The sequence below is a fragment of the Tupaia chinensis genome, unplaced genomic scaffold (assembly GCF_000334495.1).
Source record: "Tupaia chinensis unplaced genomic scaffold, TupChi_1.0 Scaffold000045_1, whole genome shotgun sequence".
Taxonomy (NCBI): Eukaryota; Metazoa; Chordata; class Mammalia; order Scandentia; family Tupaiidae; genus Tupaia; species Tupaia belangeri.
Window position 1 is genome coordinate 9,664,565 of NW_006159501.1, and position 17,792 is coordinate 9,682,356.

A 17,792-nucleotide genomic window follows, 5' to 3' on the forward strand; every position below is an offset into this window, starting at 1 on the left:
ATTCTTGGGTCTGGGATTCAGTCCTGTGGAGCTTTGTTGTCTCTCCTCAGTCCCCTCTAATTTGTGACATCCCCTCAGTCTTGCCTCGTTTTTTGTGATCTGTTACACTGTGGAACAATTACCGGTCAGTATTTTGTAGAGGGCCCCTCAGTTTGGGTTTGTTGATGTTTCCTCATAATTAGGAGAGGCTGTACCTCGGGGTAAGCCACAGGAATGGGGCCACGCCCCCTCGGGGCTCCACTGTAGGAAGGGTTCATGGTGTCCCTAGTCTCCCCAGCAGTACCGACCTTGAGGGCTTGGAGAAGGTGGCATCTGACAGGCTTCACCACCGTAAGGCTTTCCTTTCTGTAACTGGTCATGTCTCAGATACTTGGAGACTCTGCAAATATCCTATTTTTGCTTATACTTTTGCCCATTCATTTTAGTATCTATTGATGGATCTTATATAGAAATACTTTTCCTACGGTGTTTGCCTAATGGCAGTTTTCTATTTCCCTCTTCTACACAATTTTTTTTTTTTTTTTTTTTTGCCATAGGGCACTGGCACCCACCAAGGAGAGGACAGTGAGAGCCTCCAGGTCTGGGACTTGAACTTGGTCAATCATGTGGGAGTCCAGCACAAACCACCAGGCCACCTGCTGGCCCCTAGACTTAGTTTTTAAATTTTATTTATATTTTAAAATAAACTCTCACCCTCTCAGCTTTATTTTATTTTTTTTTAAATTATTTTATTTAACTTTATTTATTTATTTAAATCAGACCATAGAGGGATAGAATGAGAGAAAGGGAGAGAGAGGGACAGTGAGAAAGCAAGTCGCCAGGTCCGAGACTCAAACTGTGATCAGCTCTGTGAGAGTCTAGTGCCCTTAACAACCTTGCCACTTGCCGGCCCCCAGATTTTTGTTTATCCCTTCCACGAGTGAGAGAGACAGAGATAGCCCTCTGACAGGGTCTTGTTGCCGTGATCCACCCCCACCGCCACCCCCAGCCAGCCAGCTCTGATCCTGGGCATGGGTACGCCGTGTACTCAAAGCGGTCTCCAGACATGAACCCAGGACCTTCCCCGGGGCCAGCCTCTCAGGGCACTGTCTCACCAGCGTGCCACCGCTGCCCCACTTCCACGTTCGTTACTCGGGATTCTGTTAATGTTGGGAAAAGCGGCATCTTCTTCCTGATTCATTTAGTTATTCAATGACTTTATGATGTCAGTAGAGACTGAGTTATAATCCAGGATGATAATTAATATCAGTATTTCCTTTCTTGACCAAACTATTCTTTTGTGGTTTTCCAGAAGGAAAAAAGGGGGAGGGAAACCAGTGTAAATCTGTATAGAGCAAGGAGAGAGATTGAGGATAAGAGAATTTACAGAACGAAAGATATTTAAGAGAGAAATATTCAGCAGTAAAAAGATTGATGTAACAGGAAGAAACCTTGAAAACATCATACTGAGTGAAAGAAGTCAGATACAAAGGCCAGTACAAGGGCTAGTAGATGGCGTAATGGCTCCATTGCTGGGCTCTGACATAGGCGACTGTGGTTCAGATCCGGACCCAGCGACTTAAAACTCACACTGGGCACATGGGCATGCGTGCCCAAGATCCTGAGAGGAGAATGGAGGAGAAGGGATTGCAGTGTGGCTATCCTCCCTGGGGGGTGTTTTCTTGTTTCTCTCCATCTCTCTGACTAGTGCATATGTCTCCATAGCAAAATAATCTCTCTTTAAAAAGTCAATGCAGTGTGATTCCATTTGTGTGAAATATGTAGAGCAGGCAAATCTGTAGAGATTAATGGTTGCCAGGGGTTAGGATTGAGTTTTGGATGGAGAAGGACTGCTTAAGGGTTCAGAGATTTCTTTTGGGGGTGATAAAAATGGTCTAAAATTGATTATGGTGACGGTTTCATAATTATGTAAATGCACTAAATAGGAAGAGTTCATGACATGTGAATATTATTTCAGTAAAGTTTTTTAAAAGAAAGACAGAACAAGCATAGTTGTTTGAAAACTTAGAGAGGGCCAGGCCCCTAGTCTAATGGTTAAGGGAATCAGTTCCCATGTGGCCAACCGTGGTTCTAATCCTGGTTCAAGGGGCTTGAAAAAGCTGTGGAGTGTGCATGTGTGTGTGCGTGCGCTCAAAATCCTGATAGGATGGAGAAATGGAGGAGCAGGGATTGTCATGTGACCACAACCCTGCGAGGGTGCTTTCTCTCTCCCCTCCCTCATTTCTCTATCTCTGTTGAGTTTATGCACTCTCTGGCAATTAAATGATAAAAAGCATTTCTGTTGTAGATGGTAGGTAATTAACACTTTGTATATGGGCTATCCTCATTCAGGCAGAAAGTAGAACTATGTATAGAAATACGAAAGCTGAATTATGGCAAGACTAATGTTTCGCTGTTATTTTGAAGCAGTCGGACCCTGGATCATATAATGTACGGCACGGTTAAAATTACATTTAATTTTAAAGAACTAAGTAAACGTGTTCAGTGTAATATATCCCAGGTCATTGATTTCTAAACTGTGTATCCTACTTGTAAATGTGGTGGAGCCCAAATGCTCACCAGCTCAGTTTGTCTCTATAGTGAGACAGGTGTGTGTCGTGTCTGTGAGACTCTTAAGTGTATACCTGCCAGCTAGTGTGGTAAGAATAGTCTGCTTCATGGTTACGAGTGACGTCGAACAGTGACTAGTGAGCGTGTCTGGCTGTGCTGTCTTCTCCTTTTTCCTGATAGCCATAGGAGGCAGGAGAAGACAGAAACGTGCCCTCGTGGGTCTGAGCCATTCTGTTTGTCATGTGGAGGTCAGGTCGAGCTAGGTAAGTAAGACGGATCGTTTGGAACGTCGTCCTTACCTGTGGTTATTAGTTGTTTGGTGTCTTTTTATTGTGGTTATGGTTTCTATAACCTCTTCAAAAGTAAACATTTGGAGCAAGGAGAATAGGAAGTTCTGTGACCTGGTCAGTTAGGCTTCCAGTCCAGACCACACTAACCAGCCATTCACTCTGAGCTCGGAGTCCGACCTGACCCTTCGGCCCCGTGTGCACATCTGTGTGACTGAGGAGACGCAGGGCAGGTCCGACCTCGTCGTGTGACTGTGTTCGGATGCTTTTCTGCTAAGTCGCTGCTAGACTTGCATATTCTTTTGACTTTTCTTTGAAATGAGAACAAATTTTGATCTCGTATTTACTTTCACATGTGTTAAGAGGTAGTGTCCCTGTGTTATGTATTCACTGTTCGTGTCCAGACTTTAAAGGGAAGTTTTAGAGCCCTTGGGTAAACAGTAGGACCGAGGTCGGAAAGCGTCAGCTGCTCTAACTCAGGCTGGCCTGCAGGAGCATTAAGGCTGCTATATGCTGTTAGCGCTCTGAAGATCACTCTGCCCACCTGTCTGTCGCATACCTGTAATACAGCGATCGGTAATTGTTCTTACTTGCTGCTTTTTGCTTTTTGTCTTTAAACCTCTCTGTCCTTTCTGTTCCCAAGGGTGGCACCATCTCTCTGGAGGTCGGCTATAAATATTTGAGAAGTTGGCTGAGGCTTGGTTTGTGGAATGCTCTGTCTTAGAAAGGTGGTTTTGGGGCCTGCAGGTGGCATGGGGGCTACGGGCGCTGGAGTCTCACATGGCCAAACGCGGTTAGAGTTCCAGACCTGGTGGCTTGCCTTCTCTCTTTCACTTTCTCTCTTTCTCTCTCTCTCTCATTCTGTCTCTCTCTGGTCAAATTAAAATAAATAAACAAATAAAGTTAAATAAAAAAAATAATTCTTAAAAAAAATAGAAGGTGGTTTTGATCAGGGTTCTCTGCTGCAGTCAGAGGTACTCAGGAAGACAGGACAGTGGCTGAATCTGCGCCCTCGTGGCGTCCGGCCATGCTGCTCACGTGTGCACCGTGGTGTGGCGGCGTGAGTCTGCCTCAGTAATGCCCTCGTGGGTCTGGCACGAAACGCTATTCATACTGTGTTTTTCCTCGACTTACCCAGGGATCCGGCCCAGCCTCAGGACCGGTGGTGTCACTGAACTCGATGAATGTGGACGCCGTCTGTGAGAAACTGAAGCAAATCGAAGGGCTGGACCAGAGCATGCTGCCTCAGTACTGCGCCACCATCAGAAAGGTGCCGGGGACAGGCTGGGGAGCGGGACAGGACTGCGCAGTGCACGTCTACCCTTAGTGTCTCAAAGACGGCTTCTCGGAGGAGATTGGAAAGCTCCACCTGGACCACGGATCTCACTGTTTGGGATCCCAAAATCGTCTGTGTCTCTTATTTTTATAAATGGATAAAGCAGCAAAGAGGCTGTAGTACAGTGTTACTTAAAAAAATAGTCTAATTTAAGTAAAACAGTACCTCAATGAGAAATACAAACCTCTGAAGGGTTTCACATTTAGGTAAACAGCAGCTCATCTTTCCAAAGTGGGGCAGAGAACGTTCAAAGGCCTTAGTTTATGCTGCTCTCTTTAAATGTGCTAGTGATTTGTGTGACTGAATAATGATCAGGCTCAGTTACACTTGTTCCATCTCCCCGAGTCCTCATTTCTGTGTCCTCTAGGACTTGTGCTCACACTGCATTGGAGGGTACTGTGCAGGTTTGGGTTTGCAGCTCTGGGAGTTTATCCTCCTGAGACCTCTTCCTGCAGCTCTGGGAGCTACCCCAAAGCTGAGTGGGCAGTGACGCCTGAGACGGCAGGCAGAGCTTCCCCACAGGCGTAACCGAGTCCCCATTGTGCTTGGTAATCCCACTACAGTAGGCTTTTTATTTTTTTTTTCAAAGAGATTTTTGCTGTAGGGTGCTTGTGCTCACCAGAGAGACAGAAAGTGAGAAATCAACCCCCAAGGAGGCCAGCCACACCACAATCCGTTCTCCTCCATTCTCCTCTTGGGATTTAGGGCACACATGGATACATGCCCAGCGCGAGTGTTAAGCTGCCGGGTCCAGGACTTGAACCGTAATTGACTACATGGGAGTCCAGTAATGCAACCATTATGCCATCTGTGGGTCCCAGACTTTAAATTTTTTTTTTTTAATTTGCTAGAGGGTGTATGCATTCACCAAAGAGAGACAGAGAGATAGGAAGAGGGAAATTGAGAAAGTGCAACATATGAAAGAGTTATGCCACAGTCCCTTCATTTCTCCTCTCAGGACCTTGGACACACACGCACATGTGCCTGGTGTGTTTTTCAGGCTGCCAAGTCTAGGACTTGAATTGCATAGTGGGCCCCATGGGATCTGGTGCTTTAACTTACTGCACCACTGGCTGGCCCCGCTAGCCTTTCTGTATCAGAGTACTAGTAAAGCAGACCATTATTATTATTATTATTATTATTATTATTATTATTTTGGAGAGGTTTTTTTGCTATAGGGCACGTGCGCTCGCCAGAAAGACAGAGAGAGACAGAGAGACAGAAAGCGAGAAATCACCCCCCAAGTGGGATGGCCACGCCGCAATCCCTTCTCCTTCTTTCTCTTCTCGGGATCTTGGGCACGCATGCACACGTGCCCGGCGTGAGTTTAAGCCACCGGATCCGGGACTCGTACCGTGGTTGACTACGTGGGAGTCCAGCAACATAGCCATTATGCTAACTGCTGGTCCCCAAAGCAGACCATTATTAACAAGCCTAGACTATTTACATACTTTTTTTTTTTTAAGTTTACAGATTTTTCTCTTCTGTGAGTGGGAGACAGAGAGAAAGAGTACCTTCCACAGGGTCCCTATCCCATGATCTCCCCCTCGCCAGCCCAGATCATAGGCATGTGCACGTCTGATATATTCAAGGAGATCTCTGGACCTGCACCCTCCTGTGCGAGTCGGCCCTACAAGGCATTGCATTGTCACTGCTTTGGTCTGGTGCTTCCCCCTTATCAAAGTAGATTTATTTATTGGGGTGATGGCACCCTCAACAAGGTCTTGATGCTGTGATGCACCCCCAGCTTCAGCCAGCCCCAGCTCACGGGCTCATTCCTGCCCAGCATACATAGGGAATTTACATACTTCAAAGAACAACATCTTAAAGAGTTTAGAAAGAATTACGAGAATATCTAGATACCATTTTACCCATCATAGCCCGTGGTCAGTCAGGGAAGTTTCCGTTCCTTGCAGAGCTGTTCCTACTTGTCCTGTCTCCCCCTGGCAGCTGGTTGGTGCCAGCACGGCCTGGGGTCTCTGTCAGGAGCCCATCAGAAGAGTGGCTATCTCCCCACTCAGCCCTCCACCCCCAGCCCGGGCTTTGGAAGCCGTGGTAGCAGCTGGTGCTGAGCAGGCTGCCTTCTGGTGCAGAGCTGCTCCGGCACCTTTTCTGCACAGTAAACTGGGAGACTGACCCCTCTGTCATTTTCAAACAGATATTTCATACTTTTGCCACAGTTTAAAGTCAGGTTTCATATTTTGTAAAATCAGTAAGCTATTAATTAAATGCTCTTGTTTCTTTTTGAGGGACTAGAATTACAGAGACCCAGTAGTGATGATAAGGTATTTTCTGTGACTGTAACAGACTGGGAAATCAGTGGGCGGACACTCACTGGGACTGAAGTTACCCGAGAAACCGGTCAGCTGGCTTGCTCTACTGAGACCTCTGGCAGTGAACGCACTCCGGAGGACAGACAGACACCGGAGAAACCGGTCGGCCGGCTTGCTCCACTGAGACCTCCGGCAGTGAACACACTCCGGAGGACAGACAGACACCCAGACACCAGTGCCCCTTCCGCCTTGTGTTTGTGTTTTCTAAGATTAATGAAGAAAAACTAACAGTCAGTTGTTGCTACTGAGAGAATGGTTTTGGAAACAGCTGAGAGAAGTAACTTTGGGCTTGCTCCCTGAAGAGGGGCTTATATTACTTGAATTCTTTTCTCTTTCTTTCTTTTTTATTTATTTATTTTTTTTTTTTGAGAGAGACATTCTTCCTACAGGGTGCGTGTACTTGCCAGAGACAGAAAGTGAGAAATCACCCCTTGGGGAAATGACCACACCACAATCCCTTCTCCATTCTCTTCTTGGGATCCTGGAGTGTTTTAAGCCATCGGGTTTGGAACTGAACCACAGTTGACTACATGGAAGTTCAGCTTCATAACCATTACACCACCTGCTGGTTCCATGTTACTTGAATTTTTAAGACACTTGTAAAAACATGGAGCGGCTTCCATTGTTCACGTTCAGTGTGTTGTTATGGTACTGTATGGGTGATAATCTTCAAGTCAGGCTATCTAGTCTCTAATGACTTTCTCAAAACTAAATGTAATGGGGAACCAGCAGTTAGTGTAATGGCTATGTCGCGGGACTCCCATGTAGTCGACCGCGGGTCGCGTCCTGGACCCCGTGGCTTAAAACTTACGCCGGGTGCGTGTGCGTGCGTGCCCAAGATCCTGAGAGGAGAATGGAGGAGAAGGGATTGCGGCATGACCATCCCCTCTGGGGGGTGATTTCTCGCTTTCTGTCTCTCTGTCTCTCTCTGTCTGTCTGGCGAGCGCACGCGCCCTACAGCGAAAACCTCTCCAAAAAAAAACCAAAAAACCTAAATGTAACATACTTTCGTCACCGCTAATTCCGACTGGTTCTCATTCTGCTTGTTGTCCTACTCGTTTTTGTTTTCACTCAGGCAAACATAAATGGCCGTGTCCTAGCTCAGTGTAACATCGACGAACTGAAGAAAGAGATGAGTATGAATTTTGGAGACTGGCACCTTTTCAGAAGCACTGTAAGATATTTATAGCATTATGACACTATTGCCATTCATTAAAACAAATCACGTACAACGTTGTATAAAACCAGCACCAATAAGCACTGATTTAGATGATTTTTATTGTATTGAGAACAATCCTTTTTTTTGGTTACCAGAAGGTGTGTGCACGTCCCAGAGGCAGAGCGAGGGAGCGTGGGAGGGAAGCGCCCGCTCTGGGGCATGGCCGTGCCGCACACTACCATCCCTTTCCTCCGTTCCCCGTTGTGTAGGATTTTGAGCATGCACACACGTGCGCCTGGTGTGCTTTTCAATCTGTTGAGGTTGGGATTCAGACCCTGCTGGCCATATGGTCTCCCTTGGCCTCTAGGCTACATGCCGGCCCTTAGAATTGTTTTAAACTACGTTTTATACTTACATATGTACAGCGTTGTGTTACGGGGAGTACGCACACCAGCACTTGGCAACCTTTGTGTTTTGGGGCATTTCAACCAGAAGTTTGGGGAAGAGGCTACCTGGCGGTTCTCCATGCTTTCACTTGGCAAAGACTCTCCTTGACTTAGCTCTGGTCAGGCTCCGCAGAGCCCTCGAGGCCTCTGGCCGTTAGCATCTGTCCTTACCAGACTCACAGAGCCCAGTTTTAGCAAGAATCCTGTAAAGTCAGCTAGAAAGAGCCTCGACCCTAAATACGTGATAACCCTCAATATTTGATCAAATTTCTCGTCCCCCAGAGGAGTTCTGATTCCCCAGCCTGCCTTAAGCAAGAATCCTGTCAGGTCGGGTTAGTCAGAACCCACCTCCACTCCCTACCCCTTGCCCCTGACGCTTCCTGTTAGAATTCTTCACCCACTGACTTCTGCCAGTTCCTTGGCTATAAACCCTCATTCTTCCTTTTTGTATTTGGAGGGGAGCCCAGTCTCTACTGAGGTTCCCTCACCACGGAAGTTCGTGATTAAAGTTCGTTTTTACTGCTCAGACCACTGCTGCCCAGTTCTGATTTTCTTTTTTTTAAAAATCAATTTATTTAAAAAATATTTATTATTATTATTATTATTTGTATTTTTAATTTGACCAGAGAAAGACAAAGACAGAGAGAGGGAAAATGAGAAAGCAAGCCGTCAGGTCCAGGACTTGAACTGTGGTCATCCATGTCGGAGTTCAGCATCTTTAACCACCACGCCACCTTCCAGCCCCAGTTCTGGTTTTCTCTGATGCACTCTAGCTGGATTTTGTTTTGTCCCAAGTTAAGTTTAAGCTGAAATAGTAATATAATGTGTAAATTAGAGTGTCATGTATGCACGTGGCTGTTTCTGCCATTGCTTTTTTAGTGTCAGTTAAAATCGAAGCTACATAGTACGAGTTTAGTGGACGTTCACTTACAGGAAGTATGCTTTCTCTTTTCCATTGTGAAAACTGTGTCGTGATTTATATTTTAAAACTATTTCTAAATATTCTGAAATGTGGTTTGTCAATGTAAACATTTATGATCTTTCTGTCTTCTTGAAGGTACTAGAAATGAGAAACGCAGAAAACCAGGTGGTCCCTGAAGACCCACGCTTCCTGAGTGAGAACAGCAGCGCCCCGGCTCCTCATGGGGAGTCAGCTCGTCGGTCCTCGCACAATGAGCTGCCTCACACCGAGCTTTCTAGCACTACACGCTGAACTTCAGCTTTGAGGAGCTGAATACGCTGGGCCTGGACGAAGGTGCCCCACGCCACAGCAATCTCAGCTGGCAGGTACTTGTGGATGGCATTTTTACCGTACTGAAGAACAGGGCAGTATTTAATTCACTGAGCATGTCAGTGCCTTCATACAGTCACTCAGAAAACGCTAAGTGAGGACCCGAGTGGCCAGGATGGAGGACTCCCTGCAGTCAAGGAGCTGTATTCATCTGGAGAGGGGTGGTCAGTGAGGTGCAGGACAAGGCGGGATTAGCTCAGAAGTCAACGGGGCCGTGGGAACACTGGCATAGGGCAATGGCTGAGGGAGTAAGCAGGAGCCAGTCTGCTGTAGTTCATGTGGTTTGCAAATTCAGCCTTTCACTCACCAGATTTTCCTGTTAAATCCAGTAAACACATCCTCATTGGAAAACCTGCCATGCGTTACTGACCCCTGTGAGCCCTGTAATCCAGGTTTTGAGTACGTGGACTCTCTCTCTCTCTCTTTTTTTTTTTTTTTTTTTTTTTTTAAGGTTTTTGCCATAGGGCACATGTGCTTGCTAGAGAGACACTGAGAGAGGGAAAATGAGAATTCACCCCCCTGGGGAGATGGCCACGCCGCCATCCCTCCTCCATTCTCTTCCTGGGATTTTGGGCACACACACATGCACACACATGCACACACACACACACACACGTCTAGTTTGATGTTCAGGCTACCAGGTCTGGGACTGAACTGCAGTCATCCATGTGGGAGGCTAGCACTTAGCCACCTGCCACCTGCTGGCCCCACATATGTGCCACATGTAAGCGAGCGCTTCCTGTGGGCATTCCTAAGAGAGGGAGGTCGGGTGAGGAGCAGGACAGAACCAGTGAAAGGCTCGTGGTGAGGAGTGTGGAAAAGAAGGAAAATAATAAGGAGGGAAACAGCTGGGTGGGTACAAGAGAGGGGCAGATAGTAAGCACCAAAGAAAGCCCATGCTGAACAGGCCGTGAGCAGCAGCGCGGGGGAGAAGGTGTACCGAAGAGACCTACCCTTTTGAAGGATGTTTTGTTAGTCAGATTTTTTGTTGTTGTTACTATCTTTTTCTCCATACTTTCTACCTTACTTATTTAAGTTGGGAAACCATTTATTATTGGTATCGACTATGTAAGAGAAAAATGACTTAGTTTACAGTGAGCCAAGTCCATATGTGGCCCTTTTGTCTGTATTTCAGCAGCAAGAGTTCCTTTCTTTCTCCAGCGTGTCTTTGAATGCTTCCTAAGAAATCTTTGTCCTCAGCCTCCCTATTCCTAGTACTCCCGACTGTGACCTGCGTTTCTGACCTTCCTGCAGTGCAGTGCGTCTCAAAGTTACCTTTACTCCCAGGCGCCCTGACACTCTGACATCATTTGGATGCCAAAGGACTCGGCTTATATAAGTTTTACTAGTGATATTTACTATATTAGAAATAAAAACTCAAAGTAAATATTTATTCACTTATTTAAAAATGAACCGATTATGCGCTGACATAAAGGACATTGAGCGCGTTGTGCGGTGCGGGCTTTGTCAGCACGTTCCTGCTGCCTGTCATCATCCCGCATCGTGGAGCTCCTGGGAAGGCCACTGACCACACTTGCGAGAACGGAGGTGGCAAAGGCAGATAACATCCTCGTGTTCCCGTGAACACGGCCTAGAACTGTAGGTCCCCTGGACGGGGGGCTCACACCACATTTGGAGACGGCTGTGCTAATGAGGATGGCACTGGCCTCGCAGTCTGAGTTCGACCCCCCAAAATCTTCACAAGAAGACAGAGCCCTTTCTCTCTGTGGAAGGAAGACCTGGCTTTGCTTGTGTTTCTCAGTGTCAGCCTTTGCTCTTGTCCTTTCTGGGACATTCTTGACCCTTTTTCTTCCATTTCCCTCTTCTCTTTCCTCGTCTGTACTTTTTATTCCTTGTTTACTAAACTTCCCTAGGATCTAAAGCAGTTCTAATCCTAAAACTTCATATTAGAAGTTGAACTTTTAAAATACTTCATTTCTGTGTTCTAGGGCCTAGTTGTTACCCTTAGGGCTTCTCTTGCCATTCATTTGATTCTTTTATTTATGTTTTTTAGTAAACTCTACTCCTTTTCAGTTCTTTTTTTAGAGGGAGCATTTTGAGTACCTTTTCTTCCTTTGAATTGAAACTTGACAGAAACTTTATGTCATACAAATTGAGAAAAATTATTTTCAAAGTCCATTGAAGACATGAGTGTTTTGTTTTTGAGTTGTATCTTAACTCTCATCTTCTTTCTCTCTTCCAAGATAAATTTTTGTAATTTTATCAATGAAGGTGACTTTTTGCCTTAAATAAAAGTAAAAAGTTTGAAGTTATAAAGGAAAGTGCTAAGATTATTTGTTAATACAATCTCTAATTCTAAATATTAACAATAAACTAACTTAATTAAAATTTATATAAACCTTTTAAATAACAATAGAATATTTATAAGTCCACAGATTTTGTAAAACTGTGTTATATAGAATTCTTTTAAAAGAATTTGGTATTTGATAACTTTAACAATGATCAGTGTACATGTATTCCTAAGCTGATGTTTACTGTGCCTTTTTTCCCTTTTTTGCTTATTTGAATCCCTAAATTATTATTTTTTTTTCTGTTTTCACAGTCACAAACTCGCAGAACCCCAAGTCTTTCAAGTCTCAATTCCCAGGATTCCAGTATTGAAATTTCAAAGCTTACCGATAAGGTGCAGGCCGAGTATAGAGATGCCTATAGGGAGTACATTGCTCAGATGTCCCAGTTAGAAGGGGGGACAGGGTCCGCGACCATCAGTGGCAGGTCCTCCCCACACAGCACATACTGTATGGGTCAGAGCTCGTCGGGGGGCTCTATCCATTCTAGCCTAGAGCCCGAGAAAGGGAAGGAGAGCGAGCCCAAGCAGGATGATGGGCGGAAGTCATTTTTAATGAAGAGGGCAGATGTGATAGATTACTCATCGTCAGGGGTTTCCACTAACGATGCCTCACCTCTGGATCCGATCACCGAAGAGGATGAGAAATCTGACCAGTCAGGCAGTAAGCTTCTCCCAGGCAAGAAGTCCTTAGAAAGGTCCAGTCTGTTTCAGACAGACTTAAAGCTTAAGGGGAGTGGACTGCGCTATCAGAAACTTCCAAGTGACGAGGATGAGTCTGGCACGGAGGAGTCAGATAACACTCCCCTGCTCAAAGATGACAAAGATAAAAAAGCTGAAGGGAAGGCAGAGAGAGTGTCGAAGTCTCCGGAACACAGCGCCGAGCCGATTAGAACCTTCATCAAAGCGAAGGAGTATCTGTCAGACGCCCTCCTGGACAAGAAGGATTCGTCAGATTCTGGGGTGAGGTCTAACGAGAGTTCTCCTAACCACTCTCTTCACAACGAAGCGGCCGACGATGCCCAGCTTGAGAAGGCGAATCTCATAGAGCTTGAAGATGACAGCCACAGCGGAAAACGGGGCATACCGCATAGCCTGAGTGGCCTCCAAGATCCCATCGTCGCTCGCATGTCCATCTGCTCAGAAGACAAGAAGAGCCCTTCCGAGTGTAGCCTGATCGCCAGCAGTCCTGAGGAGAGCTGGCCTGCGTGCCAGAAGGCCTACAACCTGAACCGCACCCCCAGCACGGCCACGCTCAACAACAACAGTGCCCCAGCCAACCGGGCCAATCGGAATTGCGACGAAACCGAGGGGATCAGGGAATCTTCTCAAGTCATTCTGAGGTCTGGCTCCAGTTCCAACCCAACGGCTCTTCAGAATGAAAATCTAAAAAGCATGGCGCATAAGCGAAGCCAACGTTCCAGTTACACGAGGCTCTCCAAAGAGTCCTCGGAGCTCCATGCAGTAGCTTCTTCTGATAGTGCGGGTTTTGGAGAAGAAAGAGAAAGCATTCTTTAAGAAAAGCCAGCTAAAGTAGAGTAGATTGCTGTGCCCCGGCGACCGGGCAGGCCCGCGTGCACGTCGCGGGATTTCCCTCCATGATCATGGGTGACAGGGCCTTTGCAGAGACACAGACCCTGCCACAGAAGGACGCCTAGGGGCTGGCGGTCCCCAGGGAGCAGCCCCTTTGCCTTTGCAATTAGGAACTTAAAATCTCCCTGTCACAGTCATGCCTCTCATTAACACATAACCCCATAACATCTTTTGAGATAAGACCTGACTGTAAAGATAGGTCAGAAATATTTTACTAAATTTGAAAGGCTTAGTTTGCCAAAGGACAGAAAAGGCTAGGGACCCCTTTCGTAGAACATTCATTCATCAAACAGGTGAGGGAATATGTGGCGGAAGACGAAGCAGAAGCAGGTTTTGCTCTGAAGGGGTTTAATCTCAGTAAGAACGTCCATGTTGTGTGGAGTGTTCCAGAGACTGGAGGCAAAAGCTCAGTGAAGTGAGAACCATGTTCTGCGTGACAGACAAATCGTTCGTCCGTCAGACAGAGGCTCTAAGTTTTAGGTGGGAAATATATAATGAGAGCTTAAAAGTTAACAGGCAGTGAGTCCACAGTGACCGAGGCAGGGTAACGAGGCCACTTTGAGCTGTTGGGAGAGGTCGAGGGAGGGGCCGGCCACTTCTGGGCACACCTCTCTCCAAATCCCAGACCTGGCTTCCGGCACCTGTGCCCCAGAAGCCGCCTGATCTGTTCTGCCGCTGTTCGAAATTATGTGCCAGCTCTTCTGGTGAGCTTAGCGTGAGAGGGAGAAACTGTGGGAGTCTTTTTCTAGAGAATCAGGGAGACGTGGGTAATGATGGGACTAATGTTCACTAATTTATGAAACGAGCGAGGAAGTCATGACATCCGAAAGGTCAGTGCCACTTGACAGACACAGCAACACTTAATCAGGTAAAGCTAAAGCGTGGCCGTCCACACCAGGGCACAGTTGACCTGCTTCCTCTCGTAGACCAGCCGGCCAGTTCTGGGGGAGGAGCGCAAGAGAGAAAGTAAATACAGAAAGGTTTAAAAACACATAACAAAGCAAACATTAAAAACAAAGATAAAATTGGTGTGAGTATAAAATTTTTCCTTCCCATGAATTGTCAGCAGGGTTGAGAGGGTGATTGCAGTTAAGTGGGGGGCAGATGTGCACTGTCTGGACGTGGCTTGTTTATGGGGCGTCAATTCCGGCAGTGTATCGTAGGTCACAGAGAGGGTTCTAGAGGGTGGGGTCTCAGAGGGTCATTTGCCAAGATGTAGTGCTGCATTTTCCATGTTTATCACTTAATGGATTTTCATTAACGTGCTGATTAAATTATTTATTCGACCAGTCCGCACTAAATAGCTGCTGTTCGTGTTTCATTGCTCTGATATTTAAATATAATCTTGCATTTTCATAAAGTGTTTGTCTTGCATGACTTTAAAAACTGTTTTAAGCAAATAAAAAGCAAGTTGTGACTAGCATTATATATTGAAGTGTTAACATTTTAATATTTATAGTGTTTATTGGTTTGTAAGATTGTATAATTAGTAATCATTTCAGATCACTTGGTTTGTGTTTGGGTGAGTAGCAGCTTAATGTCATTGGATTACATTCTTGTTCCTGTTTGTGAAATTAATACCAGGGTATTAAGTGTACAAATAGATCTAGCAAACAATAAAAAATTGCATGCTATTCTGACTCATGAGCTTTTCATTCACTCCAGTGATGATGATGGACATTTCCATGAAAGATAAAGTGGCCAGTGTGTCTGGCCACACGTCTGAACAGTTTGCTAGACTTTCAGGTGTGTGTACAAGTGGTGCGCTTGGCTGGCTGGCAGCCGTGTGCCGACGCCCCCAGCCAGGCTTCCTGAGAGGACCGGCCCTCAGTCCCAGTGCCTGGACCGGTGCTTTCCTGAGGCATTACGGGCCAGGAGCAGCACAGGGTGCATTTCTGTAGCCGCAGCACTGTGGATCGGTGGAGGACGCCCGAGTAGTAGAGGAACGTTCTGGGAAAGTTTGCGCGTGCAAGCTGTTACCAAAGTCAACAAAGCAGAGGGGTCAATGGGCTACGCCGGCATCCCGGTGTACCTGTGTGTTTCCGGGATAGCTCCTGCGTGTGCAAAACCGCTTCAAGCGGGGTTAAAAGGAACATGGTACTCTCACGTTGCTGGTCCCTCGAATTCTGCCTCACTTAGCCTCATATTTTACAAACTATCTCCCTTCACTTTAAGCCACGGATATTTCTAAACATGGCGTCTGCTTAAGGCAGATCCATGCACCGTGGCCCTGGGCGTTTCCGCAGAAGATAGAAGTGAAGAGGCAGCTGGTGACTGGTCACTGAGTGGGCTCCACAGTGCCAGTGCCCTGCGGGGATTTTAGGACCAGTGCGCCCCGATGCGTGACAGGCTTTCTCAACTGAGCCGACATTTTCTATATTAAAAGGAAAATTTGTCTTCGTGTTAGATTTAACTTATATGACTTTTATATCACCATCGGAATAATTGTAATTGCCTAGCCAAGTAATTTTAGAAATGTATTTGCTAAAATCCTCCTAAGTTGAAAACTTTTTAGGTCATTTGCATGTTATAGTGTCGCTGTAATACATATTTGTAATCATGTTTTTTTTCCTTACAAATACTAACCATTATACAATATTTTTTAAATGAAATTAAGTCCTTTTTCTTCTGGCTAAAATATTACATTTAAAAGGTTTTAAGACCACATACTTTTGGTTATACCAGGAATTCTCAGCCTGCTTAGAAGTGCTCCAGAGTGTCAAAGTCCCTGAATTCCTGCTACTCCTGAGTAAATCAACACGACTCTCAGGAAAAGACACTAGAGGGAGTGCTCCCGTTCATGTTGAATGGGGGAAGGCCTTGAGGGCCCTGAGAGGGGAGGTGTGAGGGGCGACCTTGGCAGACACCTGAGAGGAGCGGGGGTACCTCTGCCCACTTCCCTCCCAGACAGCCTGAGGGAAGACTCCCAGGGCTGCCTTCTTGTTGGGTTGGGATGGACATGAACGGACCTGAGTGAGCTGTGGGGAAACGCTGGCATTTCTACTCCCAGGCCACAGTTCTCCCTCCCCTTCTCTGCCTTAATTATGCAAGTGCATTGAAGACAGAAATGTTTAGGTAACAGCCAGCACTGGATGGGTTTTCCATGGCTTATTGCAGAGGTTGAGAATCCCTGGTTGAGATTGGTAAAATAGAGAATTTTAAATCTTACATAATTTTAAACCCTTTCATGCCTAGGAAGAAAATGCTGCCCTTGAGATAGATAGATCTTCAGAGGATCCAGTTTAAGGTATGTAAAATATTAGTTTTCAGAGTCAACCAGTGTTCAGCCAGCTGGTGGAAAATGGTTCTCATGAGTGAGACAAGTTACATTCTGACCACTTTGCCAAGTGTAGTTAAGAACGAAACATCTAACATGATGCTGAAAGTTAACTGCTGTCACCAATACCATCAGAGCTCTTCAGGTACATGAGTAAGGCCTGGCCTTGGCCAATGGGCCCACGTGGTGGGGGAGCAATCTCAGGACCGAGGCGCCCTGGGGCTTGGAGCAGAAACCCTTGAATGGGGCCAAGGTGGCTGTTGCATTAATGCTATCCTGAATTCCCAGTACAAGGAGGTATTTGGGAAAGCAAAGAATTTTAAGAATAGGGACCAGCAGATGGTATAATAGTTATGTCGCTGGACTCCCATATAGTTGATCCTAGTTTAAGTCTCAGATCCGGCGGCTTAAAATTCACACTGGGCACATGTGCATGAGTGCCCAAAATCCCAAGAGGAGAATGGAGAAGGGATTGCGATGTGTCCATCGCCCCTGAGGGGTGATTTTTTGCTTTCTGTCTCTTGTTTGTCTATCTGTCTGGCGAATGCTTGTACCCTGTAGCAAAAATCTCTTTAAAAATTTCTAAGAATAAAAAGGTCAGTCAAAAGGAGGAACAGTTACTTCTAAACTCTTAGTAGGGTGACTTTTTCTAAAATTACTTAATTTTTTAATCTTTTTTTTTTTTCCAAATTTTTTGCAAGGCATGAGTGCTAACCAGAGAGAGAGAGAGAGAAAGGGAAAGTGAGAAAGCAAGTCACTAGGACTCGAACTATGGGTTGCCCTGTGGGAGTACATTGCCTTAACCACCATACCACCTGGTGGCTTCAAGTAGAGTGACTTTTTTTTTTTTAATGTATTCATTTATTTTACATTCATTAATTGAACATCATCACAGCATACATCCAAAATGGGATTTCCCATCCAGAATACACTGCATACTGGCTTAATCATACATATTATTGTCAACAAATAATTTTTATATATATTTAAAATTATACATATATACGTATATATATCACATATAACTACAGTGTATTACATTAAGTGGGCTGACTCTTTAAAGAAGATCAGCCGTTTTTTTTTTTTTTCCCCCTCGGGACCAGCAGGTGGCATGGTGGTTAAGGCATTGGACACTCCCATGTGGCCGACCACAGTTCAAGTCTTGGACCTGGTGGCTTGCCTTCTCACTCTCTCTGGTCAAATTAATAAGAT

The 17,792-nt window shown here is 45.7% G+C and overlaps 1 protein-coding gene across 1 annotated transcript in view; it reads left to right on the forward strand.

Annotated features, from left to right (window-relative positions):
• The window catches only part of KIDINS220 (kinase D interacting substrate 220), a 122,096-nt gene extending 107,159 nt beyond the window's left edge, over window positions 1-14,937 (forward strand). Inside the window, 5 exon segments of the mRNA XM_027773551.1 lie at window positions 3,976-4,107; window positions 7,582-7,680; window positions 9,169-9,310; window positions 9,313-9,398; window positions 11,966-14,937. Of these exon segments, the coding sequence (XP_027629352.1) occupies window positions 3,976-4,107; window positions 7,582-7,680; window positions 9,169-9,310; window positions 9,313-9,398; window positions 11,966-13,228 (1,722 nt within the window). The 3' untranslated portion in view covers window positions 13,229-14,937.
• Window positions 14,938-17,792: the final 2,855 nt, after the last annotated feature.